Genomic DNA, 27,337 nt, shown 5'->3' with positions numbered 1-27,337 from the left:
CAACGCTGTCAGTTCGTTAGTCTCGACGCGTAGTAGCGCGATGGTACGCCGCAGGTCCGCGGTGCTGTCGGGCGTTAAGCCCTAAGAATCAATGATTGTGGTCTTTGAGTAAGAGGCAATTGCAGCACTCATCCCGGTGAGGTCGACGAGCAGGTAAGCCTGGACGGCGTTCCGTGGCGGCTCGTTTGTTGAAAGAGTGCGGCAACGGGAATGTAGGCCATGAGAAGCGTGAGCGGCATTCCCAAAGGACAGTATCCGGTGCGGATTTCTGCCGAGAAACGGTGGCAGGGTGTCAATAAGGTCATGCCCAACAACCCCAGAGGAGGCCTGGACGCCGTCCACTGGTGGTCTGAAGGGTAGCTGAAGCAGCGGGTGGGACCCCATTGCCAAGGAAGCGTGAACGGCGTTCCTCGATGGAGAAGCCCGCGATGCCGACGAACCACGAAGACACGTAACGGTGGCTTCCCGCAGAGGGTTCACTTGTCGGCTTGCGCTAACGGCAGAATCCATAGCCAAGGACGCGTGGACGGCGTCTCTTGTGTACTGCAGCCGCCGAGGAGGCCTTGACGCCGTCCACGGCTGACGTATCACGGCTGTCCTCGATGACGAAGCCGGGACGTAAGATTTCTTCTTCGTCGGCTGTGCCATTGTAATGTGCTAGACAGAGAACAAGAGACAACACCTGATCCTGGGTCAGCTGTTCTTATTCTCCACTTCGTCTTTCTCTTCTTTTCTCTAGCTCCAGCTACCCGCACGCCGAAGCTGACAATATATATATATATATATATATATATATATATATATATATATATATATATATATATTCATGCAATGCCCCTTAGCACAGCTACTACTTTAAGCGGTGCATTTCTCTCGTCCGACTACGTTAGACTTGAACTAGTTACGAGACCTCATACTGTCGAAAAGGTGAAATCTACAGTGCATATTTGTAGAGACATGCTATATTCAGCTTCGCTAACTGTAAGCTATTGGCGCAGGGCTACCCATGGCAGTTTTTTTTTGTAGGGGGGAGGGGGGGCAGCAGAACGCCTAACTTGGCACTTCGTGGTAGCGGTGAATACGTGTAAATATTTAGCATATCCTGAAAAGTTAAATTACGAAAACATTTCGCGGTGTAGGGGGTTCAGATTACTTTCCTCTCACCTTCTTATTTGTGGCTTTCTGGTTCTGCACGCGTGTGACACAGTATTTGTTTTTTTAATCTCACAGCTTTCTGAGCACAGCTAACTTCCAATAGATCATCTCAGTTATTCTGAATATTGTAAATGCCTAACCAACGAAGAAAGAGTTAAGAGAAAAGAAATCATTATGAAACACACCCTTTTTGAACTATTTTCGATCTCTCACAAGGTCTTTTCTGGAGCTCAAATTCAGTATATTGACGTGTCATACTTCAAGGGCTATGGCATCATGTGCTAGACATGAATGATGGGCAGGTACGAAGAAATCTGCATCAAGAAAGCGCAACGGAGGAGCCCAAGCGCATAGCACAGGGTGCATAGCGACCACGAAGAAAAAAATTCAAGGGTTTTTAAGGACTTTCAAGGCCCCAACTAAGGATTTTCAAGGCCTTGAGACATAACATTTTTCTAAGACCGTAGAAAAACAATTTTTTACAGCATGGAAGCACATATTTTACTGTAAGGAAGAAAATGCAAGCACAATTTTCATATATGCTGGTTTCATTGCACTGTTTTCTGCTGATTTCAACATCCATTTTGCTGATTCACCTCACAATCGTACTGCACACATACACACAAAAGGGGACTAGGTTTCATTGTACTGTTTTTGGTTGATTCACCTCACAATTTAGACGCATTGCACACACGCACAAAAGGGGACTAGGTTTCATACCACTGTTTCCTGCTGATGTCATCATCCCTTTTGCTGATTCGCCTCAGTATCTAGGACGTATTGCACACATACACACAAAAGGGGCCTATTTTCAAACAGTGGACTCAAGATATTAAGTACCCGAAGCTTCCCGTCAGGTTTTAAGTTCCAGAAGCTTCCCCTTCAGGCTCTCATCCATGTCTGCAAGTTCCAGGGACTTCTCGTTTGCAGATTTTCTTAAACTGTTGGACTTCACAATCAAAGTGATGTCGCTTGTGGCTTCTGCCCGCAGAGCGTACTTGTCGGCACAGGCTGTTAAGTCAGCGATTGTTGCTTCCAGCCTCCTCTTCTTTGTCTTGATGCTCTCTATCTCTTCTTCAATGTGGCTTCTCTTTGATGCCTTTGTCTGCTCCATCACTTGTTTTTTCGTATCCTCCAAATAGGCCCGATAACGGTTGTGTGCGGCTGCGACAGACTTCCGCAACTCCTTCGTTATGGCAACGTTCAGGATGCCACCAGCCTTGCTTACAGCATCACAAACGATTCGCTGTGACACATACGAGATGTCCTTAAGGTTTTCGACAGAGACCTGGCGGTTGACGCTGAAGCCTCTTTCAACAGTTGCCTGTCCGTGGCTCAAGATGAGAAGAAGCCGGATAACCTTCCACAAGTGCATGTAGGATGAGTCACCCTTCAACAACTCAAGGTAGAACTCGTCCAGGCCAAGAGTGTGTTTGTCAAACTGCTGCAGGTTGTGTTTCTTTTCTTGCAGAAGTTCTGTGTATTCCCCAAGGACAGAATCGCGCTCATGCTCACCCAATCGACCAACTGCAATAAGTGCGTCTAGGACCTTTCTGAAGCCTGCAAGGCAGTCATCTGGCTTTGAGGCCATTTGACGGGGATCAAGAGATGACAGGTTCCTAACCAGATGGTATGTCAGTGGGCTTTTCTCCAGAATCTTCTTGGTTGTGCTTACAAAGAACTGTTTGCATTCCATCCTAAAGGCAAATACATCTTTGGCGCTCACCTTCGCGGCTTTGAGTACTTGTTCAGCAGCGTGCCCAATATCAACTTTCTCTGATGATACATGGTTATTTGGGTCTGCGACGTCCATCTTCAGCATACCGACAACTCCTGTGGAAGCGGACAGCACCGAGCACTTCACGAATCTCGCAAGAAGCTTCCTCACGAGGCACTCGAGATCTCTTTTCAAAAAGAACACCAGTGGTTTGTCCAGCTGATATTCCGTGAGGAACGGTTTTAGAATCATCGCGATGCCCAGAGCAAACTTCAGTTTGCCCAACAGCAGTGGGTCCTGGCAAAAGTCGCTGAGCTGGATGAACGATGCACACTTTTGCAAGTTCACCTCTTTCTTTTTTGCACATGCGACGTACTTTTGCACGTCACCCCAGAGGGTTATGGCACGTTCAATGATGGGAACATTTTCTACCCAGCGATGAGAAGCGAAGTTGAGAGTAAATGTTATTTGGCTTGTCACAGTAGAGAAGTCTTCCCTTCGTGCTGGTGCATCATGAAAAATGGCACTGAGGCTTGAAAGGAGATTCTCTAGGCCCCACTTGCTGGCAACAACGCCCGCCCTGTACGCGTTATGTATGGTACGAAGTCCGCAAGTACCCAGGTCGAAACACTGAACTTGATGGTTCTGCTGCAGGTATTCCTGCATTCCTCTAAAACACTTCAGGTTTACATTGGGGCCATCCATTGACAGCTGAACAGCTCTCGCCAGCGGCAAATCTTCCAGGGCACCCTGAAGCTTCTATTGAAGGTCTTCGGCAGTTGAATGTCCCATGAACACCGACGTATAAAACCTCGTGGTCACCCGCTCGGACATCGTGCTCCAGTAGCGCACATGAATGTCTATTTGTTTCCTCTGCAGGTATTCGTTCAAAGACTCGTCGAACAGAACGGTGTAACCGTCCGACTGCTCCAATTCGCGTTGCAGGCACGTTCAATGATGGGAACATTTTCTACCCAGCGATGAGAAGCGAAGTTGAGAGGAAATGTTATTTGGCTTGTCACAGTAGAGAAGTCTTCCCTTCGCGCTGGTGCATCATGAAAAATGGCACTGAGGCACGAGAGAAAAAACGGTCTCAGACCATGGCACACCACGTATGCAGATTTCCTCTCACTGCAGGAAAATGCCTTAGCGATTTCACTGTCCGGGAACATTTTCTTGAAAAGGTCCCCCGTATGTGCGGACGATTTGTAGGAGCAGTGCGCCGTGACCATTTTCAGGGTCCACAGTATCTCCGCGTCGACCACACTCTCATGAGCTTTGCACAGGCTGCTCACATCTGACGACGTTGAACTTGAAGGAGTTGGCTCGACGCGTTGCTTCTCAACAGCTGTGAAGTGGCTCCGCACAGTACTATGAGCTGTGGTTGCTGTCATGTTCTCCACATGCTTTGCGCTTTTCATGTGACTTTTGAGGGCAGACTCCCCCATTGACGACACGTCGAATGTTTTTGCACATACCTTGCACTTAGCTCGATGCGAGTTCGATGTGTCCGGAGAAATCCACTCTTTATAAGCAGCACCGGTTAACCACGCGTGCTGGAAGTTGCATTTTCCCGGCATATTGCAGCTGCGGAAGACGACTTGGACTATCCACAGACCATGTTTCCCACTACACCGGTAGGGTAGGCTTAGCTTTGGTCGTCGCTACCGCTGCAACCACGCCAAACTGTCGTACTGGCACAGAACACCTACCAGTTGTACTGCGCAGTAGCTACAGGAGTAAATTAAATTAAATGCCTTGCTGGTTTTAGTACATAGTTGCCAGGCGTTCAAGCGGAATTTGCTAAAACTGGCTAAACTAAAGCCTATTGACAAAATTCAAGGAAATTTAAGGACCTGAAAAAATTCAAAGATTTTCAAGGCCTTGAAAATGCTATTATCAAATTCCAGGGTTTTCAAGGGTTTCAAGAACCGCTACTAACCCTGATAGCAGTTCCTGCGCGCGGCGCTATCAGTACTATTCGACTGCAGCGCCGCCGCTTCGGGCAACGCGGAAGCGATTGGGCGGCGACGCGCGGTCACGCCACTATATACACTCTAGCAACGTAGCAAAAAAAAAAAAAAAAAAACTGTCCGCGGCGGCGTGCTGACTCCTCGGCGCACAGCCTTGTCTTACATTTGGCCTATAGCCTTCTAGATTTTTTTTGCCTGCCGGATGAGCGCGAAACGCTCGTCATCTATGGCGGCGCTACCTACGTAGGGGTAAGAATTTTTGTACTTGGCCTTTGAGATTGGCAATTTTGGCGTTTGCTAATTTTAGAGGCTATGCCTTGTATCGACGGGGTGCCTGCTAAATGAGCACAAAACGCCTGTCATCTACAATGGTGGCACTTACGTAGGGTTAAGTAAAATTACGTTTACAGCCTTTTAAAACTTTTTACGTTACTTTTGTTGCATATGAGCTTCAAAAACGTAAAACATTATTTGAAGACACCCCTTTTTAAGTGGTGCCACTACCATAGTTCTGACGACGGCTGCTTTTCAAGTGACCGCGGATAATCCGGCAAGCAAAGGAAATCTAGGAGGCTATGATTCGGCAAACAAGCGTCGCGAATCTCAAGAAAGTAATGCATCCAAAGCAGATGGTACGCGCGCTGCTTAAGGAGCCCACGTAGACACTAGCTCGAGATTCCCCCCTAGGTATTATTGTATGAAACTCTATGACATACCCTTTGCAACATCTCTGCATTTGGGGGTAAAGGGTTATTCTTGTCTGGCAGCTGCCTGTAGCATCGTCACGGGCGCAGCTATGGAGGAAGGAAAAGGTTTTTTTCTTTCCTCCATGGGCGCAGCCGTGTTTGCTAGCGACATCACGCGCGAACCAATGAGCGCGCAGCTTCGGAAAGTCTCGTAAAGGCGCCTGACACATTGCATTGCGAGGGAGGGGAGGGGGGGGGGGCGGACTATCCGCTCGTCTTCGGAAACACAATCAATCAATTATTTTATTTCCTTTTGTTTAGAAGGAGTACAGCACTAAAAGTTCAAGAGCTTGACGATGTCCTGACCCGTCCACAAGTTGGCAAAGCAGCAGGAGTGGCAGACAATCATGCATAACGAATATCAAATAAACTTAGGAATAAAATCTTTAACATCACAAAAAGTAATACAAAAATTTATAAAAAAGCGCCGAAAATAAAAAGAGAATAGTTTAAATGTATAATAATCAAGTGGTATGGACATGAAAAAGCAATAATAAAAAGAAAAGAATGGTCATAAATTCTGAGAGATGTATATCTCCGTGTCCAGGAAAATATATCAGCTCGCGGCCGGGGACCAGCTTTTCGGCTCAAACTGGTAGGTGTTCAGTGGCTCAAGTCGCAAGCATCTTGTGTACCTTTTCTGTTGCGCTGCCTCTAAGCTGGAAGCGTTGCCGCACGGTAGAGAGATTTGTTGACTTTCTCCGTGGTTTTGTCAACAGAAAATTTTCCGACGTTGACCACTAGAAAAAAATAGTAACCGTTAATTTCAAGGGCCGCAGTGATCATCATCAGCATGTCTACGTGGCGGGCCGCGTGAACATGGAGTGCGCGGACGCAGAGTTTCTGGCCGAGAAGACGCCGGTCACCATCATACCGACATTCAGTGCGGAGAAACTGTACCTCATCACTGGCGACGTGGGTCCCTTCACGGCGGGCACTCCGCTGAGCGTGCCCCTGTGGATGGCCCTGAACTTGAAGCAGAGGCAGCAGTGTCGCATTGTGCCGCCGGCCTGGCTCGGCAAGCATTTTCTCGAGGAGGTGAAGCAAGAGGAGGCTGGCTCGCCGCTCTTCACCCGCATGCCGTGCGAGCACTACCTGGAGGTGACGCAGATGCTGTTCGACGTGGCCGCCGCCGACATACCGGACGCGAGCGAAGTGCGCACTCTAGTCAAGGACATCTGGGACATGCGGCAGGCCAAGCTGCGCAGCTCCGTCGACGCTTTCGTCAAGAGCGACGAGGTTCATGCCCGCGTCGACCACCTCACCCTCGTGGAGACGATCAGCGTGCGCCGCCTGCTTTGCGCTGCTCTCGATCACCTCAACAAGCTGCGCCAGGTACGAGCCTTGTCTTCCAGTAAAGGGGCAACTTTTGTCAGCATAATGTGTAAAGAAAAAGAGGTCATGATTCGAAATAAAACCAACATAATACATAAAACCAACAAACTGGTCAAACAGCCCTAGCAGTGTCCATAGTCTTGCACTGTTATGGGGTATTCAGCGCAGATACAAAAGAAACAGTCGTTTGAAAAGAAAGAAGTTCAATGAGAAATATTCGGTTATTGTCCGCCCGGGAGTGCGTAATCCTTCCAACCATTAGAGTTGTTCAAAAGCAGCAATGTAATATGTGCTGACAAAGCTTTCATCAACTCTGGAAAGCATCTATGGTGTGTTGATCAACAAGTGCTACAGCCAGATAATGTTCCTGTATAGGCACCTGGCAATGCAGCTTCCGGTGGTAGCGCCAAAACACGGCCTAATGAGTATAGGCAGTAAAATCGGACTTGCTAGGGCACGTTTGTATGTTTGTTCAGGTGGTGGGAGGAAGGGGGTTTACGGCTGATCATGAATTTATGGATGCACCCAGAAAGCATTCGCTGAAAACATGCCTGAAAGGGAAACTCTTGAGTGCATCGATGTGTTCGAGTGTTTCATTTTCTTGGCTATCCCCGGCAGTTGATGCAGTCAGTGCTGAGGCTCCTCTGGTCAGCCTATCATACTACACAGCATAGGCAGAGAGTACTGGGGGCTCGGGCCCCCTCCAGGTTGCCCCATAGGGGGCAGAGCCCCCCTGGCACTGGCCTAGAATATATTTTCAACAGCTTGGCTTAGGTTCTCATCCACCTTCAAAGTAGTGTTGGTCAAACTGTATTTCACCTATTTCACAGATGATTGTTTATGTCCATTCCTTTTACTATGCGAGAAACGCCAATTTTTAAATAAAATTACATATTTTTTATTTTTACTTGCTTTCACAAGTTTGCTTTTACTGATTTCGTGACAAAAACAAATATAGGTTGTAGTTAAACTTGAAGTAAGTTAAAAGCACTTTTAAAAAGCACAAGGTTTATATTAAAAACTATAAAGAGAGCTCATAGTCTGCAGTATCTCGGAAATGTCACCTGGCTGCTTGCTATTGCATTTCGCATGAGAAGTTCAGCAAAGCCACCATGCTCAAAATAAACATAATTCCCAGTCTCTCAGTATGAAAGAAATCATTTTAACCCTTTGGGGATTTATCAATATTATTCACGTGGCAATTGAAATTATGCCTGAGGAATTCCTAAATAGCATGCTTAGAAATAGTATGAAGCAAGTTTCACTAAGATATGACCATTAGCTTAAGAGAAAAAAGTGGGACATATTTGTCCCATTGACCCATGAGGTGCCATGAAAAACGCGAGACAATACCTGTCCCATTGTCTCATGAGAGCACCAAGCTGTAATTCTTTTGCTAAATTTCTAGAACAAAAAGGTCTGATGTAGACGGTACAGAGGCACACTTCAAAAACTGTACAAAAAAAATTGTGAGCTGCTTATTTCCATATGTGGTAGACAAATGTGCCTCTGCCTGTTGTGTTCAGCCCAGTGAGTCTGTGTGAGGTCTTGGCATGCATCAACCTTTTTAGTCTCTTTGTTAGGTGTAGATAAGGACGAACACCTCAGTTATGCCTGAATTTGTGCCCATATGTAAAATTGTGGTCATGAATCACGAGAAGCCACATCGTCGCAGTGTCACTGAATGCATTGAATCCTGTTGGTGCATTTACAACTGCTACGTCATATTCGTGAACTCATTCTGGCCTGAGATATTAGCTTTCTTCATAGATCTTGTGCATTTGTGTTATATTTTGCTTCCTGGCTGTCTAAAGCATCAATATTGCCTTTTTTCCCCTTTGGCCTTCAATTTCAGAAGCAGCATTTTAGCCGTAGCTTTTGGTCCAATTGCGACAGCTCTCGTAGTGGTAAAAAAAGGACAAAAAAGAACTTGAGGACCCTAAGAAAGTGCTGTTTTGTTATGCACTAATGCCCTTGACGAAAACAGCTGTGAGTGCATATTATCTAGTTTGCCTAAGTAAGATATTTCTTCATCTTCTGCCAACATGATTTAGGGCGCCCCGCCGCGGTGGTCTAGTGGCTAAGGTACTCGGCTGCTGACCCACAGATCGCGGGATTGAATCCTGGCTGCGGCGGCTGCATTTCCGATGGAGGCGGAAATGTTGTAGGCCCGTGTGCTCAGATTTGGGCGCACATTAAAGAACCCCGGGTGGTCAAAATTTCCGGAGACCTCCACTACGGGGTCTCTCATAATCATATGGTGGTTTTGGGACGTTAAATCCCACATATCAATCAATCAAACATGATTTAGGGCCGATACATTGCTCCAATTTTGAAAGAAAATCCATAGTTGCATGCTAAAGCTATTTCTTTCAAGAAAAGGAGAAAAATACCATAAATCTAGAACTTAAGCCATCTTGAACACACTGTGACACCACTTGTACAAAAAAAGTCCAACAGCACAAAACAAAATTAAACTAAACGTATCGCCAATACCATGTACGGAAACATGTTTTTCTGGTTTCTTAATGATTCCTGATTTACTGTAGCAAAAAAGCATTGAGCTGATGGCAACACGAAGCGGTGGAGAAAGCTTTTTCTGAACACACTCGTCCCATTATCCTTCAAAGGGTTAAAAAGTATATCTTTGCCTCACAGACGACCTTTAATTTTTGTATTTAAAATGCCTTCTTGAGTTTGGGCATCATGTTCTGGTACTCGTAATGACCAGGTCGGGATGAAGTTTTCCCTATCTTTTCATTGACATGTGAAAAGCGCAGTTGTGTTCTTTCAAACGTCGTATCTTTTATATTACGAACTTAAAGTAATTAGTATGAGCTGAGCATTTTAAGACTCTTTGTTCAATAAAATGTCTTGTACACACTTTCTTGTGTATTATTTGCATTTTGCAGTTAATGTGGAGCAATATGAGCTAATAATGACTCATAACCATAAAAGTTTAGTGGCAAAGAAAGTGTCCCAAAAGACCTATATTTTACACATTGTCATGGTACAAAGCAGAAACTGCGCAACTTGCTGTAAAACTGATTACATGTTTAAAGTCAGCATAAAAACCTATGTTAACAGCAAAAGTTTGATTGCCCTACGCTACAAAGTAAACAAACATTTTTTTTTCGGTTGTATTATTGTGTGTACATGTACAGTAACAATGCTGTTCGAGTAATTGGTTAGCTTGGGGTTCATAGATCATGTGAAAGCTGAATAGCCTCACTTTCTGAAATAATTTATTTGCCGTTGTTTACACAGGTCAGTAATTTTCGCTGGGCCTCATGTCATAGAGGCAGTGACAGAAAAGCCCATTATTTACCTATTATGCAAGCGTCTGAATTTAGACTATTCAGTCTTAATGTAGGTGTAATATTACCGGGCTGATATTGTCTAGCGATGTGTTTATCTTATTCTGTGCTAGTCTTACCATCCACAAGCAGCACAACCTCACTTTCTGAAATAATTTATTTGCCATTGTTTACACAGGTCAGTAATTTTCGCTGGGCCTCATGTCAAAGAGGCAGTGTCAGAAAGGCCCATTATTTGCCTATTATGCAAGCGTCTGAATTTAGACTATTCAGTCTTAATGTAGGTGTAATATTACCGGGCTGATATTGTCTAGCGATGTGTTTATCTTATTCTGTGCTAGTCTTACCATCCACAACCAGCACGATCTGTTGATGCGGCCAGACCACTGGTCAAGCATGAAATGGCACGAGAGTAAAAAAAAAAAAGCATTTCTACAAAATACTAGCCTTGATATAGTTGCTGTATAGCAGGAATAAAATTGGTACCAATATGCAGCCCTGTTTCACCCTGGACTTTTTAATGATCTCATAGAAAAGGACTCATTGAAAGTTACAAATTAACATTGGTTAGATAAAAACATTGAAATATTCTGTTTGTAGTCATACTGTTGATATTAAAATAACAAGGTTTCATAAATGAACTTATCAGACATTTTGTTGAAAGGCTTTGGAGGGGCATTAAATATGCTATCTTTTTATGATGAGTCATCATTCAGATAACTGCATCTTGCATGAGTAGGCCTTTTGGAAACCATCTTCTTTAACGGCCATGCTTTATTAAATGTTTCATTCAGGAAAAAAATTCAGCAGATCCCACGTACCTTGGGAATTGACGTTATGCGAAGGTTATAGATGGAAGTTAACTGTGTTTTTACAAAGTGGTGCTGAATTCATCTACGTTGTCCTTCTTTATGAAAAAGAGCGTGGCAGGGCTCAGTGGCGGTGGCTGCCCACAGTACCATCTACCGACAGCAAAAAAAAGCATGTTGGCTTTTGGCGTCCTTTATTGGCAAACAGGGTAACAAAGTCATGGCTGTTGGACAAGCACTGCTACATAACACTCCTGCTCCGCTCTGATAACCGGCGGTGTCGCCAGAAGTCGAGGCACTTTCTTCAGCCGTTGGTCAATGGTGCTGTAGGCAGTAGCGGCAGAGCGGAAGCCACGCACTCGCTTGTTCTTTTTCATATAGGACGACAGTGTACAAATGCTCGCACAGACAACATTAAACAGCTGTATATGTTTTATATAACCATTTTTTTTACAGTTACGTAACAGTACTAACAGCAAGATAGATATTAGCAACACCAGAAGTGGTAAGCTCATACAAAGTGCTGGTGCTCGCGAGAATGGTAGCCCTGGACACTGCTATATAAATAAACCTCAGCGGATGGCACCTAACTACAATTCACATTAACCCAATGTGACAACTGTATCATAGGACTACATATGTAATATTTATAAAATTGAATAGCCAGCACTGCTACTACTATTGATGTTTCACGAACATTAGGGTCTATTTGAAAGGTAGTTTTGAGGCCTGGCTCAGTGGTAAATACTTGATTGCCACGTAGAATGCTGGGGTTTGATTCCTGCTGAGGCCCTGACATTTGTTTTTGAATTCGCAGGGTCAACGCTGCCAGTATAAGCTTTTTCTTAACGCTCATGCATTAGAATTACTCATTTCTGTTCTGGCTGTTCCTGGGTATAGATAAACTGTCAATCATCTGTGGCACATACCTGCCCGTGGGTATGTGTTATGTTTGGTGACATACACAATGGTATTTTAATCATGTCATAACCAGCGAGTTATATTCTTCAAACCATCTTACCTTCTATACTAATTTTGGTTTACCCCAAGAAGGTAATCACGAGAGCACCCGTGGCTGGCTCGCTCGATAGACAGGCGCTCAAGAGAGCCTGCAGTGTGCAAAAGAATGCTTTGCATTTATTATCTAACAGCTGTGGGCACTTGTACATCACTGTGTACTTCTGTTATGCGCCAGAGGTGGAAATGAAGCATTCATGATTCGAATCCCCTCCTTTTTGACGACCTCTCAAATTTCCACAGGTTTTCCTTTTCTAGGGTCACCCAATCTACCATACTTGTTGCTCATCCATGTTGCTCTCCACCTTGAAGAGCTTCAGCAAGATCCTGGTGTAGAGATGGGTGGTGTGGCACCACTCTAAGGCTACAGAGCATTCTGGTATTATGGCTAATGGTTGCCTCCTTTCTGAATGTGGTGTAAGTTGCATGTTACCTCCATAGCTTTAGCAATTTGAGCATGTTGCAAAGGCACGGCAGAGCTTTCTAGCAACACTCGCTTATACTGATTTAATTCATCCACGTTTGCTCAGAGGACTCATAAAGGCCTGCGACAAAGGCATTCCCTTTGAGCTTTGCCATGGCTGCATTCCAACTCGCATTGTTGACTGTTACTAGATACAAAACGTTCCTTGTGCCAGACAGAATAGCTATGTTGTTCTCCACAGCCAGCAGATAATTTTCAGGCATATTGACTCTCATTGCCATTTGTTAAATCTGGTACATGTTGAGCGGCAATCAACTAAGTACAATGATGTATTCAATTGGTGGAAATACATCCAGCTAGCAGCCACCTTTGAGCTCCATCAGTGCAATGCAACGTTGTCACAAGTTATAAAACACAGGTGATTTATTCAGGAACATAGGAGGTGTCACATTAGGAGAAATGCTCTAAAAGAGGGCCGCCAAGAACAGCTACTCGAGCAAATCAGTGGCTCCATCGCTAGCATACAGCTAGACACAGCTATGAACCTGGCATTACCCTCCCATCAGAGTGAGCATCATCTCGATGCTCACCAAGTAGCGATGTGTAAGCGAGCATTCACATCAATCCAAATAATAAGTTTCTTGCAGACAACATGCACAGTCTTAGGCAGATGCTGATGGCGTTTCGAACAAAGAGAGGCGTCAGCCACTACATTGAACATCACGTCACTAAGATGGGGCAGAACCTTGTAGGGTCCGAAGTATCAGCGTAGGAGTTTCTCCAAGAGGCCTCGCCGTCGAACAGGGAACCAATCTCTAACTCTTTGTCCAGGTTTATAAGATACGAATCGGGGGCGAAGATTGTATCATTGGGCGTCGAATTCTTGCTGGTTCATTATACTGATGCGGGCAAGCTGTATTGCTTCCTCGGCCCCCTCAGGGAAATCTGCAGCGTCCGTCTCCGAATCATTGCAGTGATGAGGCAGCACAGCGTCAAGCATCGTAGTCTCTTCTCTACCATGAATTAGTGCGAATGGTGTCATTTCCTTGTTTCCTGGTGTGCCGTATTATACGCGAATGTGGTGTATGGCGAAATTCGGTCCCAATTCTTGTGTTCCATGTCGACGTACATGCAAAGCATGTCAGAGATTGTCTTGAGTCATTGCATTAACCCATTGGTTTGTGGGTGATAAGCTGTTCTCTTCCTCTGCGCTTTACCACTGAGCATATGCACAATGCACAAAAGTTTGGCTGTGAGTGCGGTACCTTTGCTGTTATGATGATGTGGGAGCACTATTTCTCAGGACAATGTTCTAAATGAAGAACCGGGCTGCTTCAGCTGCAGTGCTACTCAGAATATTGCCCTGGTCTCTGCATATCGGATGAGGTAATCCATTGCCACTATAACCAGGGTTCATAACGGTCCTTGAAAACCCTTAAATTTGTTTGAGGTCCTTTAAAGTCCTTGAATTTAGTCAATTGAGGTTTCTTAAGGCATAATTTAGTAGATCATTCATGCTTGTCTGGCAACTATGAGCTCTCACGTCAACAAACCATCCAATCCAATCCGTTTCTCTAGCCATGGTGCAGTGTTGTAGTACAGTGTACTAGAAGGGGGCAGTGGAGAGAACGAGGCGGCCGCGCCACATCATGGCTGATCCTCCGGCGGGTGACAGTAGCGGCGGCGCTGTAGTCCCATGGTACTGAAAATTTCAAAAGCGTCTGCATTGGGAGCGCGCGCGCCCGTGCCTGCGAAAGCGTGTAATTGCTCGTTTTTAGCGTGCTTAATGCGTTTCTGAACCTTTATCAGTGGACGCACCTGCTACGCGCCATCGTGCATGATTGAATATGCAGGCACGCCGAAATTGCCTCGATACATTCACTGTTTCGAAAACCTGCCGACCCAAACACAGACACAAAAAAGAAATGTCAATCGGAATTTGCACGGATCTACCTAACTTCTTACTCAAACAGTGCTTTGAGCTGCTTTACATCATAAGTGGCTACTGCCAAACTACAAAAAAAGGAGAACTATCAAAACCGTGATTAAATCATACGCTCGTTTTGTCGACTGTCTCTACGATATGCAGATCACAGTGTTCCTCATATGAGCTTACATGCGCTCGATTGTTTCAAGAGAAATCGAGTATAAGTATTGTTGTGACAACATTAATCGGTGATGGCTTTGTTTTATCTTGTCTGTTTTGTGGAAGATGATAATTATTGCTTTTCAAAAGGTTTATTACTTATTAAACTAAATAAAACAACATACAAACATATTAAAAAGTGCCAATTGTATATGTAGCTTGTCTGTTAATCTGCATAAATTCATTGTAACCAGTTCTCATTTTGGATCGACAGTTTAAATTGTGCTGCTTTCGAAATATTCTATTGGCGTAACGCCATTGCAAGCGAGCAAATTTATGACGATGTTTTGTATTGTAAGCGTAGTTCTTTTATTAAGTGTCAAAAGTGTATATGCAGACAGCGCGCGCGCGAACACACGCATACACACACACACGCACACACACACACACACACACACACACAAAATGCCCTTTAGCACAGCTACTATTTTTGGGTGGTGCATTTCTCGTTTGAATACGTTAGACTTGAACTAGTTATGAGACATCATACTGTCAAAAAGGTGAAATCTACTCTACAGTGCGCATTTGTAGAGACACGCTATAATTCGCTTTGCCAACTGTAAACTATTGACGCAGGACTACCCATAGATGATTTCTTTTTTTTTTTTTTGAATGGGTGGAGTGTGCAGCAGAACTCCTAACTTTGGCACTTGGTGGTCGCTGTGAATGCCTGTAAATATTTTAGTATACCCTGAAAAGTTAAAATACGAAAACATTTTGTGGTGTAGGGAGTTCAGATTCCCTTCCTCTTTCCTCTTTACTTATGGCTTTCTGGTTCTGCGTGCATGTGACACAGTGTTTTTTAAACTCGCAGCTTCCTGAGCACAGCTAAATTCTAATAAATCGGCTCAGCTATCCTGAATATTGCAGACGCCTAAGCAACGAAGAAAGAGTTAAGAGAAAAGAAATTAGTATAGGACGCACCCTTTCTGAATTGTCTACGATTTCTCACTAGGACTTTTATGGAGCTCAAATTCAGTAGATTGACGTGTCATACTTCAAGGGCTGTGGCATCATGTGCTAGACATTTAATGATAGGCATCTACAAAGAAATCTGCATCAAGAAAGCGTGACGGAGGAGCTGAAGTGCATGGCAGTTCCTGCACGGGGCTCTTTCAGTACTATTCGACTGCAGCGCCGCCGTTGGGGGCAACGCGGAAGGGATCAGGCGGCGAGGCGCCGTCTCGCCACTCAACACTTCTAGTACACTCTAGTTGTAGTATAGTGTACTCTTCTAGTACACTGTAGTTGTTGTAGCGCTTGTGTGGTTACAGCAGCAACGGAGCTAAGCCTGGCTTTTTTGTGGAAACTGTGCAAGTGTGCGCATATATTTTCAGTATCGTCGCTTATGGTAGAACTATGCCGGGCAAGTGCGAATTCCGGCCTTGTTGGTCATGCATTACTGCTTATAGAAAGTGTATTGCACCGGGTACGTTAAACTCGCATTAGGCAAAGTTTTCGCATGTAGGAAGAGCTTTGACGTGTCATCAATGGGCAAGTCTGGCCTTAAATGTCCCATGAAGAGTACGAAACATATTGAGAACACAAAAGGGACTACAGCCCACGGCAACTTGAGTGTGTTCATGGTGCCAACCATACAAGTCAAATAAAGTACAAATTTTTTTTCTGTAAAAAGTGGTGTTGTCATTTCCTGCAGTTTGGAGTGTTATTTTAGGTCCTTGTAAAGTATTTGTTAGGTCCTTAAAAGTCCTTGAAAACCCTTGAATTTTGTTTTACTTAAGTGCTATGAACCTTGCTATAACGCATTTGTTGAAAATGGACCCAGCATACCCATTCCAATTTCCGCAAACTAACTTTCTAGCAGTAGAATTGGATGCAATAGCGGAGCGGTTTTGACAGGTGGTACCTTGCGCCGCTGACAGTCACTGCATGTTCGAACATAACGTTTCTCCTCTGCTGCCATTTTCGGCCAGTAGTATTTTTCTTTGGCGTGTGTCAATGTTCTTGTGACACCGAGGTGGCCTGCAGTAGCTTCGTCATGGCAGGCTTGTAAAATTTTGTTGCAGGAAGTTTTGAGAATTACTAGCAGACAGCTTCTCCCTGTTGATGAGAAATTTCTTTTGCAGAGAATTCTGCTCTGCAAGCAAAATGATGATAATTTCCTCAAAAACTCTCGGTGCATTCGTGGCTTGACATTTCAAGAATACTATTAGTGAGTTGAGCTCTCGATTGTCTCGGTTTTGCTGAGAGATGACAGCCGCATCAACAATAACAAAAAAAACCTGTGTATTTGTCATCCTTTGCAATCTGTGATTTCATTGGCGTCCTTGACAATCAGTCGGTAGTGAAGTGTTCCCTTTTCAACTTAAGCTACAATGATGTCGTCTCTTGAAGCTATAAGCTATATCGCGCCAAGCGTCCAGATGGGCCTTTCATGTTGGTGAACCAACAAAGAGAGTGGTTTTCACCTGCGACTTAGAAAACGCGGTCATATAAATATGGGCGAAACTTCGCAGCTGCCAAAATGACAGCCAGACACTCTTTCTCCGTTATTGAGTAGTCGGACTCTGCACGTGTCAACGCTCTGCTAGCATGGGCAACTACTCTCCCTGCACCATCTTGGCACAGGACAAGAGCAGCACCTAGGCCTGTTCGGATGGTTGTTGTTGCGTCCTTGTCAAAATGAACTAGAACGGGTGGAGTTTGTAGATGAGACTCTTTGAACGACGCTTCTTGCTCTTGGCCCCATACGAACGCAACATCTTTCCTTTTGATGCGGGTGAGTGGAGAGGCGATGTGTGCAAGGTCTGCTATAAATTGCCGGTAGTAGGTGCCGAGACACAGGAAATGGGTGAAAAAGGAGACGTTCTTGGCGGCCCCATTCTAGAGTGTTTCTCTGAATACGACACCCCATATGTTTCTGAATAAAGCACCCGTGTTTTATTACCCACGACAATATAACCACATCTCTGTGCAAGCCATTCACAGACGAGCTGCATAACGAAGGTGTGTAGACTCCAGGGTGTTATATTTTAGATTGCTTCCAATGGTGACCATCGGAAAACCATCTAACTTGCATTTCCTCCCCATTTCAGGTGGCATATGGACTGCCACATTTTAATGGTCATCCAGTTGGCCATGATTTGCCAATAAATCTGTGGTGGATACCCTGCGAATATGTGTGAGGTTTGACATTCCTCAACCACGACGTGACCATGAGGCACACTGAGCCCACCTCCTTTAAAGAATGCCAGGCCGGGAACACAGGGTCAGGCTAGTTCGTACTCCACGATCAGAAACGAGGAAAGAAAAGGCGCAGACAAGCGCTAACTCTTCACTGAGTTTTATCTAACAGAACGAGTAAAGGCACACACGCATCAACGGAACAGTGAGTGTACGAATATGGCAGGTGAATACAAACCCCAAAATAACCTGGCCGATGTCACCGCATGCATGCACCCATGCCTTCCAAAAATGTCAGAGTGAAATGTACAGCTTGCTCATGCAGAATCCCGCTTTATGTGAGCAGGCTTATGCCACAAAATCTTACTTTGTCTATTCCACTGAACAGATAGACAAGACTGCTAATATTTGTTCTTTCTTGGTTATGTAGCCATTACTCAAAACGTGGATGCCATGACATTCCTTCTCTCCCGTTTACTTTGAGGGGTGTGATGTGTCGACAACTCACCGACAGTCTTGGCACCACTGTGAACAAAAAAAGTGTCTGTTCCACAAACCATTTTATGTCTACCTCATACCAGTGCATAGCCTATGGTTTAAGATGTTCGGAGAGCCCTGTCCTACATTTTATTGGAAGTTGTACTGAAGGGGTGTTCTACAAAAAAGATTTTTTGCATCACTTTATTTGTGGGCATGTTAACTGTCCATGCCTCCAGGAGATCCATGCATAATGAGCGAGCTCTGCCATTGCTCCCTCTTGTTGATGCGATGGACCCCCACTTCTTGTTTTGTGTGGCTTGGATTTGGAACCGTAATCACGTCACTTGATCCGAGTTCTGTGGTAGTTCCAAGAATTGCCAGTGATGTGGCTAAGCCCTCCATTGAAGTGCATTTCCTGCAGAAGGATGCTTTAATGCTTTATAGCCATATGCTGGACTTGTTTCAATTCAAACAGCACATCAAGAAAGGACGAGACAACAGAGGTAAAGAGCGCTTCCTTGCCTTGTATACACGCTCTTCTTATCGCAAAGCCTCTGTTGTCTCGTCTTTTTTTAATCATTTTATACGCTGTCAACATTTTTTAAAAAACTGGACTTGTTTGCAATTTCTGGAGCAGTTAAAGAGGCAGAACACTATCATTATTTCTTGCAGGGACCAAGCGACGGACAAGCATCATCGCAAAGTCAGACATTCTAGGTACAAGCTTTGTTCATGCACTTAGTCTTCAAGGAGCATCTCAACCATGTCCTTTTTCTGGCACTGCGTGTCATCCAGCCTCTGAGCCTGTAAAAGAATCGTGATAATCAATATTGTCAATAAAGCGCTCGTTACAACTCAACCTACAGTTATGCCTCACTGATAGCACTCTTTATGAAATGAAACTTGTACTCACTGTTCCCCATCGCATCAGTGTTGGTACACACTTCAAATTGAGAGATTTGTCAGTCCTGAATGGGTTCTTCAAGTCTTTCCAGCTGTGTGCAAAATAATTCACCATCAAAATGGCATTTCGCTTTAAATTGGTATTTAAAAGGTAATTAATAGATAGTTGAAGAAAAATAAAAACTATGACCTGAGAGCAGTCAGAAACACCAGGTCAATATCAAATGAAGCAAAAAGTCTTTGTAAAATGAAACTTCGGGCGATTAAATGCAAATAGCACCGTTGTCCACCAAAACCGATCCTGGAAGCAGGCCCATAGCCAGGGATTTCTTAAAGGGGGAAGGGGGGCAGCTACATTCCCCTCCATCCGAAATTCAAAGTAATCCTAGGGCACCCTTCCCCGACCACGGGCCTGCGTAGAAGTAAAAATAGCTACCCTTTCACTCCTCAAATATAGCATGTTCCAAACTTGACGCACTTTTGACCCACCAATGTGTGTGTGCATGCACATGTGTCTGCGACTCTTGAAGGTTGTCGGCTGAAGATGAAAAGTGCGTGTGAAATAAAAAAAGTAAGGCCACGGCACATCTCTCATTTGTAGTGCAGCACAAGTCGACAGGAGAAAGAGTTGGCAGCCAATTGATTCATCAACCGCATGTCATCAGCAAAGCCCTCAGCAAGACACCTTGAAACCACACAAGTGGATCCCTGCTGCAACTAGCAACACCATGGGGAGACCTTGGAATCTCAAACTACACTTAATCGGCATACGGTGGACAGGTGCAGGACTGGTTCGGACAATTTTACTTACTGCCACATCTTTGCTGAAATGGGACACGGCTGCGAATTTCAATGACTACATCGCTAATGAGGCATTCCAATTTTACTTCGCATATCTTTGAAAACAACAAATCATGACGAAAAAAATGACAGTCATTTTAAAGTATAGATGAACACCATACAACATACTACCGCGAGGCGTATTGCGGATAGTGTTGCGCATGCCTATACCGCGGGCACGCGGCCTTATCGTGGTCCAGGATGCACCGCGATTCATCTGCGAAGATCATGGCCCGCATGTCGACCATTCGTTGATAACGAGAGCGCCAGACGCTTCGGCGACTGTATCTCGGATGGTGAACGCGCCTTGTGATCCAGTGGGACATTCTGTTCCCCGACGGCCGTCGAACACGCTGTTCGCCACCCGCTAAGCCGATGTGTCTGTTTTCCTTTAGTGGGCGCAAGTCCGCCAAATAAACGAATCTCCTTCTATTTCTACTAGCCTCCCGGTCTCCTGTCTTCGGGCTACCCTCACTCTTACGTGACATCTGGTGCGAGAGGTGCGGGGTATGCACAAAAACGACCTTAAAACAGCCACTGCAGAGAACGAGGACGCTGAAGACACAGATACTCGAAGCAGTCGCCGCCTCCGAAACCTGCCACCCGAGCTGGGACCGCTACCGGACCCCACGCGACCACGAAAGGACGCTTCCACAGCCACCATGAGCACCCCGCAATCACCTACCCCTGTCATGCTGCAGCAGCCGCGGGTGCCCCCAACTTTCCATGGTTATGCCGCTGAAGACCCAGAATTAAGAATGGCTCGACCAATTCGAGCGCGTGGCTACCATAAACAGGTGGGATGAAGAAATGAAGCTGCAATACGTTTACTTTTCCCTGGACGGCCCCGCCAAAACGTGGTATGAAAACCATGAGACCACACTGACTACCTGGGAACTTCTGAAGAATGAGTTGCTCAGGACCTTCACCAGCATCATGCGAAAAAAAAAAAGGGCCCAGCTGCTGCTAGAATTGAGGACCCAACAGCCCAATGAGACCCTAAACGCGTACGTCGAAGAAATGAAACGTCTTTTTAGGCGAGCGGACCAAGACATGACCGAAGACAAAAAGGTCGGATACCTAATGCGAGGGGTGAAGGAGTCGCTTTTCGCCCGTCTCATAAGGAACCTTCCTAAAACAGTCGCTGAATTTACTGAAGAAGCGCACACCATAGAAAGGACCCTGGACGCCCGGACTCGGCAATACAACCGCCCGTTTCAGCTCAGCTCGCTCTACTCGAAACCGATTCGAGGTGGGCTAACCACCAACGATCTGCGGGAAGCTATTCGAGAAGTGGTTAAAGAAGAACTACGCCGATTGCTACCTCCTACCCCCCAGCCCCCCCAAGGAGCATCTCTCTTGGACATAGTGCGTGATGAAGTCCAGCAGGCGCTTGGCTCTTCATCAGCGACGACTCGAACAGAGGCCGAAGCAATGACTTACGCCGCTGCAGTGAACACTAGGCCAACCCGACGAAACGAGCCCAGTCCTCGACGGTACGCTGCAGCCCCAAGTAGCCGTCCGCCCTTCCCCGCCCACCCTACATACGAGAGACGCCCGAGCCAAAGAAAATGCGACACCTGGAGAACTTCCGACGACCGTCCCCTATGCTTTCACTGCGATGAGGCCGGCCACATTCTTCGACACTGCCCCTACAGGCGGATGGGACTGCATGGCTTCTCATCTCGGGCACCACGGCCACGCCCTGGACAACGACCTCCGGCAATCGAAGACTACTTGCGCCATACAGAGTACTTGTCCAGCCGTTCTCCATCACCGCCATCCCCACGCTTCACCTCACCGAACTGCAGCAACAACGAACGAAGAAGGTCCCCAAGCCCCCGTAGGGGAAACTAAAACCAGCAACCTTTGGAGGTGAGGTTGCTTCAAGAGGAAAAGCCGAAGACCCTCCACCGACGACCATATATGACGACAGCACATCATCTACGACGACGACAACGCACAACCCAAGCCGCGAGACGAAGCAAAACGAAGCAACAAGACGAAGCCGTGACCCGAACCCAAAACGAACGCGCAACTCCAGCCCACGTGCCACCGATTTTGAAGTATCTATCGACGGCCACCCGGTAACTGCCTTGATTGACACAGGAGCTGACTACTCGGTCATCAGCGGGTCATTGACAGCACAACTGAAGAAGGTTAAGACGGCTTGGGACGGCCCGTAGATCCGCACAGCGGGACGCCACCTCCTCACCCCATCGGGGCGATGTACTGCAAGGGTGACATTCGATGGTCACACATACCTTGCCACTTTCTTGGTGCTCCCACAGTGCTCCCGTGACGTCATTCTCTGCATAGACTTCTTGACTCAACATCACGCGGTTATTGACCTGGCGTCCAGATCCATCAAACTTTCCTCGGATGAAGCCATAAATTCATACTCGGCACCACATAATCGCGCAGCCCTCCGTGTGCTCGAGAATGACGTGAGCGTCCCACCCCGATCAACGACCCTAATCCCCGTAACCACTGGTACTGCCGAAAATGCCCATAGCGTCGTCGAAGGTAACATACAGCTTTTGCTTGGCCGTGATATCGCAATCGCAAGAGGCATTGCGGACTTCCGGAATGGACAGGGCCCAGTGCTGCTAACAAATTTCAGCCAAGAACACCGTCACCTGGCCAAAGGCACGACCATTGCCTTTCTCGATGAAATCGCGGAAGTCAGTGACACCCTCGCCCTTTCGAATCCAGCGACCATCACCCCACAGACCCACAACTCGCAGCTGTCATTCGACATTAACCCTTCCTTGCCTCGATGCAAGCAGCAACTGCTCCAGAACCTCCTTCGACGTTATGACGACTGTTTTGCCACTTCTTCACAGGTCCGACACACTTCTCTGGCAAAGCATCGAATCATAACACAAGAAGACATCCGCCCTCTCCATCAAAGCCCTTATCGTGTGTCGGCACGTGAACGTCAGGCCATCCGAGAGCAAGTTGAGGAAATGTTACACGACGATGTAATTCAGCCATCGAAAAGCCCATGGGCAGCACCAGTCGTCCTTGTCAAAAAGAAAGACGGAAGTCTTCGGTTTTGCGTTGATTACCGACGGTTGAATAGTGTAACCAAGAAGGACGCGTACCCTTTACCAAGGATCGACGATACCCTAGATCGTCTTAGTGATGCAAGGTACTTCTCGTCCATTGATCCGAAGACAGGGTATTGGCAAATTCAGGTTGATGAAAGAGATTGAGAAAAGACCGCCTTCATCACGCCGGATGGATTGTATGAGTTCAAAGTGATGCCATTTGGACTTTGTTCCGCTCCAGCAACCTTCCAGCGTCTAATGGACACAGTACTGGCAGGTCTCAAGTGGCAAATATGTCTCGTATACCTGGACGATGTGGTCGTATTCGCCTCCAACTTTAGCGACCACCTGAAAAGGCTCCGGACAGTACTGGACGCAATTAAGTCATCAGGGCTGACACTGAAGCAAGAAAAATGTCATTTTGCCTATGAAGAACTACAGTTCCTTGGCCATGTTATAAGCAAAGATGGCGTACGACCAAATCCCAAGAAGACAGCCGCTATCGCACAGTTTCCTCAGCCGCAATATAAGAGAGCAGTGCGCCGATTCTTAGGACTGTGCGCCTATTACCGGCGGTTCGTCAAGAACTTCTCACACATTGCTGACCCTTTGACGCAGCTCACCAAGTCGGACGCCCCTTTCAAATGGAAAGCTGCACAACGTGAGGCAAACAACTTCAACAACGTTTACAGTCGCCGCCAGTGCTGGGTCACTTTGATGAAAATGCCGAAACTGAGATACATACAGACGCCAGCAGCATCGGCTTAGGTGCCGTTCTGGTTCAGAAGCACAAGGGCTGCGAGCGCGTCATCGCGTATGCAAGCCGCTCACTGTCGAAAGCGGAAGTGAACTATTCCACGTCTGAGAAGGAGTGTCTTGCGATAGTATGGGCCACCTCGAAATTCCGCCCATACTTGTATGGCAGACCCTTCAAAGTCGTAACGGACCATCATGCGTTGTGCTGGTTGGCCAGTTTGAAAGACCCTTCTGGCCGTCTCGCTCGATGGAGCCTACGGCTTCAGGAGTTTGACGTGAAGGTAGTCTACACGTCTGGTCGTAAGCACTCCGACGCAGACTGCCTCTCAAGAGCCCCTGTCGGCGCACCACCAAGCCATGAAGACGACGATGCCTTTCTTGGGCCTATCAGCAGCAGCACCTTTGCATTACAGCAGCGCTCAGACCCGATCCTACAACAGTTGATCAACTACATCGAAGGAAAAGCCTCCATACCGCCTGCACTGTTCAAGCGTGGGATATCCTCCTTCTGTGTGCAAAACGGGGTGGTAGTTAAAAAGAACTTCGCTCTGAATAAGGCAGCTTACCTTCTTGTCGTCCCAAGCAGCCTCAGAGAAGAAATTTTACAAGCATTACATGACGAACCCACTGCAGGCCACCTCGGTTTTACACGCACACTCCACAGAATTTAGAACGATACTACTGGCCCCGCCTCTCCTCAGATGTTGCGCGGTACGTCAAGAGTTGCCGTGAATGTCAGCGCCGGAAGAGACCTCCAACAAAACCAGCTGGATTCCTCAAGCCAATTGAGCCCCCGTCGAGACCATTCCAACAAATTGGTATGGACCTGCTTAGACCTTTCCCCACGTCAACATCCGGTAACAAGTGGATCATAGTGGCCACTGATTACCTTAGCCGATACGCTGAAGCTAAAGCCCTTCCGAACGGCACAGCCGTAGAAGTTGCCAAATTTTTTGTCGAATCAATTCTCCTCCGTCATGGCGCACCTGAGGTACTAATAACAGACAGGGGAACGGCGTTTACGGCTGATCTTATTCAGGCAATCTTACATTACAGTCATAAAGATCACCGAAGAACAACTGCGTACCATCTGCAGACAAACGGTCTCACGGAACGCTTGAACAAGACCATTGTCGATATGCTCGCTATATACGTGGACACAGAACACAAGACCTGGGACTTAATTCTGCCTTACGTGGTCTTCGCCTACAACACCGCGGTGCAGGAGACCACTAAAATGACACCATTTAATCTCGTCCATGGGAGGGATGCCGTTACTACCCTGGACGCCATGCTGCCTAATGTCACCGATGAAAACAACCTAGACGTGGCCGCCTACCTTCAGCGCGCAGAAGAAGCCCGGCAGCTTGCTCGTCTGCGCATAAAAGACCAACAGCGAAACGACGCAAGACGCTACAACCTGCGGAGGCGCGATTTAACATACAGGCCAGGTGACAGAGTCTGGGTTTGGACGCCCGTTCGCCGCCGAGGATTAAGCGAAAAACTCATGCGCCGTTATTTCGGCCCATACAAAGTCATCCGTCAAGTGGGTGAAGTGGACTATGAAGTGGTCCCTGATGGGGCTAGCTCATCCCAACGACGCCGCGCACGACAAGAAGTGCATGGTACACGTCGCCCGTTTGAAGCCCTATCATGCGCGCTAAAGGAGGCTCCCTGTTTGCATCTCTTGTTTTGTTTATGTGTGCGTGATTCGTGCTTATTTGACATTTACCTTCGCACAGGCTGTCCTTTTGTTTTGGTTTTATTTTAAACAAAGCATTGGGTCGATGCTTACGTTGAGGAGGGGAGCAATGCCGCGAGGCGTATTGCGGATAGTGTTGCGCATGCCGATACCGCCGGCACGCGGCCTTATCGTGGTCCAGGATGCACCGTGATTCATCTGCGAAGATCGTGGCCCGCTCGTCGACCATTCGTTGATAACGAGATAGCGCCAGACGCTACGGCGACTGTACCTCGGATGGTGAACGCGCCTTGCGATCCAGTGAAACATTCTGTTCCCCGACGGCCGTCGAACACGCTGTTCGCCACCCGCTAAGCCGATGTGTCTGTTTTCCTTTAGTGGGCGCAAGGACGCCAAATAAACGGATCTCCTTCTATTTCTACTAGCCTCCCGGTCTCCTGTCTTCGGGCTACCCTCACTCTTACGTGACCCAGCATACCCATTCCAATTTCCGCAAACTAACTTTCTAGCAGTAGAATTGGATGCAATAGCGGAGCGTTTTCGACAGGTGGTACCTTGCGCCGCTGACAGTCACTGCATGTTCGAACATAACGTTTCTCCTCTGCTGCCATTTTCGGCCAGTAGTATTTTTCTTTGGCGTGTGTCAATGTTCTTGTGACACCGAGGTGGCCTGCAGTAGCTTCGTCATGGCAGGCTTGTAAAATTTTGTTGCAGGAAGTTTTGAGAATTACTAGCAGACAGCTTCTCCCTGTTGATGAGAAATTTCTTTTGCAGAGAATTCTGTTCTGCAAGCAAAATGATGATAATTTCCTCAAAAACTCTCGGTGCATTCGTGGCTTGACATTTCAAGAATACTATTAGTGAGTTGAGCTCTCGATCGTCTCGGTTTTGCTGAGAGATGACAGCCGCATCAACAATAACAAAAAAAACCTGTGTATTTGTCATCCTTTGCAATCTGTGATTTCATTGGCGTCCTTGACAATCAGTCGGTAGTGAAGTGTTCCCTTTCCAACTTAAGCTACAATGATGTCGTCTCTTGAAGCTATAAGCTATATCGCGCCAAGCGTCAGGATGGGCCTTTCATGTTGGTGAACCAACAAAGAGAGTGGTTTTCACCTGCGACTTAGAAAACGCGGTCATATAAATACGGGCGAAACTTCGCAGCTGCCAAAATGACAGCCAGACACTCTTTCTCCGTTATTGAGTAGCCGGACTCTGCACGTGTCAAAGCTCTGCTAGCATGGGCAACTACTCTCTCTGCACCATCTTGGCACAGGACAAGAGCAGCACCTAGGCCTGTTCGGATGGTTGTTGTTGCGTCCTTGTCAAAATGAACTAGAACGGGTGGAGTTTGTAGATGAGACTCTTTGAACGACGCTTCTTGCTCTTGGCCCCATACGAACGCAACATCTTTCCTTTTGATGCGGGTGAGTGGAGAGGCGATGTGTGCAAGGTCTGCTATAAATTGCCGGTAGTAGGTGCCGAGACCCAGGAAATGGGTGAAAAAGGAGACGTTCTTGGCGGCCCCATTCTAAAGTGTTTCTCTGAATACGACACCCCCTATGTTTCTGAATAAAGCACCCGTGTTTTATTACCCACGACAATATTGAAACGCGCTAGCGAAGATTCGACGAAGAGGAGGAAGAGACTGGACTGGCTCGCGAGCGACGCTGTTGTTCCTTCGCTGAGCTACACCTCGGCATTACTCATCTTGTAAATAAACGCGTTCCATCGTCACAATTGTGGTGGAAGGTGCTGGGTAAGCTAGCTACTACCAAGTGATACCGGAGAGGCACCGTCCCCTAACGACGGAACCGCTA

General features: G+C 46.6%; 2 protein-coding genes and 2 long non-coding RNA genes across 5 annotated transcripts; 1 reads left to right on the top strand and 3 right to left on the bottom strand.

Annotated features, from left to right (window-relative positions):
* Positions 1 to 1,685: 1,685 nt before the first annotated feature.
* Positions 1,686 to 4,791, bottom strand: LOC142803566 (uncharacterized). The gene is made up of 2 exons (XM_075888688.1): positions 1,823 to 4,791; positions 1,686 to 1,751 (listed from the first exon to the last, which is right to left on the bottom strand). The coding sequence occupies exon 1, from the start codon at positions 3,575 to 3,577 to the stop codon at positions 2,009 to 2,011; it is 1,569 nt and encodes a 522-aa protein (XP_075744803.1). The 5' UTR covers positions 3,578 to 4,791; the 3' UTR covers positions 1,686 to 1,751; positions 1,823 to 2,008.
* Positions 4,792 to 5,808: 1,017 nt separating this feature from the next.
* Positions 5,809 to 6,631, bottom strand: LOC119184646 (uncharacterized). Its single transcript, XR_005111447.2, has 2 exons — positions 6,492 to 6,631; positions 5,809 to 6,331 (listed from the first exon to the last, which is right to left on the bottom strand). It is a non-coding gene; the product is annotated as an uncharacterized LOC119184646 (long non-coding RNA).
* Psf2 (DNA replication complex GINS protein PSF2-like protein) lies at positions 6,324 to 19,122 on the top strand. 2 transcript variants are annotated; one of them, XM_037433978.2, is made up of 2 exons: positions 6,324 to 6,926; positions 18,936 to 19,122. In XM_037433978.2, exons 1-2 carry the CDS (start codon positions 6,411 to 6,413, stop codon positions 18,978 to 18,980), a joined length of 561 nt encoding a protein of 186 aa, XP_037289875.1. In that variant the 5' UTR covers positions 6,324 to 6,410; the 3' UTR covers positions 18,981 to 19,122. The 2 variants fall into 2 exon arrangements, with proteins under 2 accessions (XP_037289875.1, XP_075744815.1); XM_075888700.1 differs by lacking the exon at positions 18,936 to 19,122 and adding an exon at positions 12,313 to 13,567.
* Positions 18,449 to 21,535, bottom strand: LOC142803567 (uncharacterized). Its single transcript, XR_012894170.1, has 3 exons — positions 19,978 to 21,535; positions 19,177 to 19,258; positions 18,449 to 19,067 (listed from the first exon to the last, which is right to left on the bottom strand). It is a non-coding gene; the product is annotated as an uncharacterized LOC142803567 (long non-coding RNA).
* Positions 21,536 to 27,337: the final 5,802 nt, after the last annotated feature.

This window comes from Rhipicephalus microplus, chromosome 3 (genome assembly GCF_043290135.1).
Source record: "Rhipicephalus microplus isolate Deutch F79 chromosome 3, USDA_Rmic, whole genome shotgun sequence".
NCBI classification, from domain to species: domain Eukaryota; kingdom Metazoa; phylum Arthropoda; class Arachnida; order Ixodida; family Ixodidae; genus Rhipicephalus; species Rhipicephalus microplus.
The sequence above is the reverse complement of the archived record's forward strand: the minus strand, read 5'-3'. Positions and strand labels throughout refer to the sequence as shown.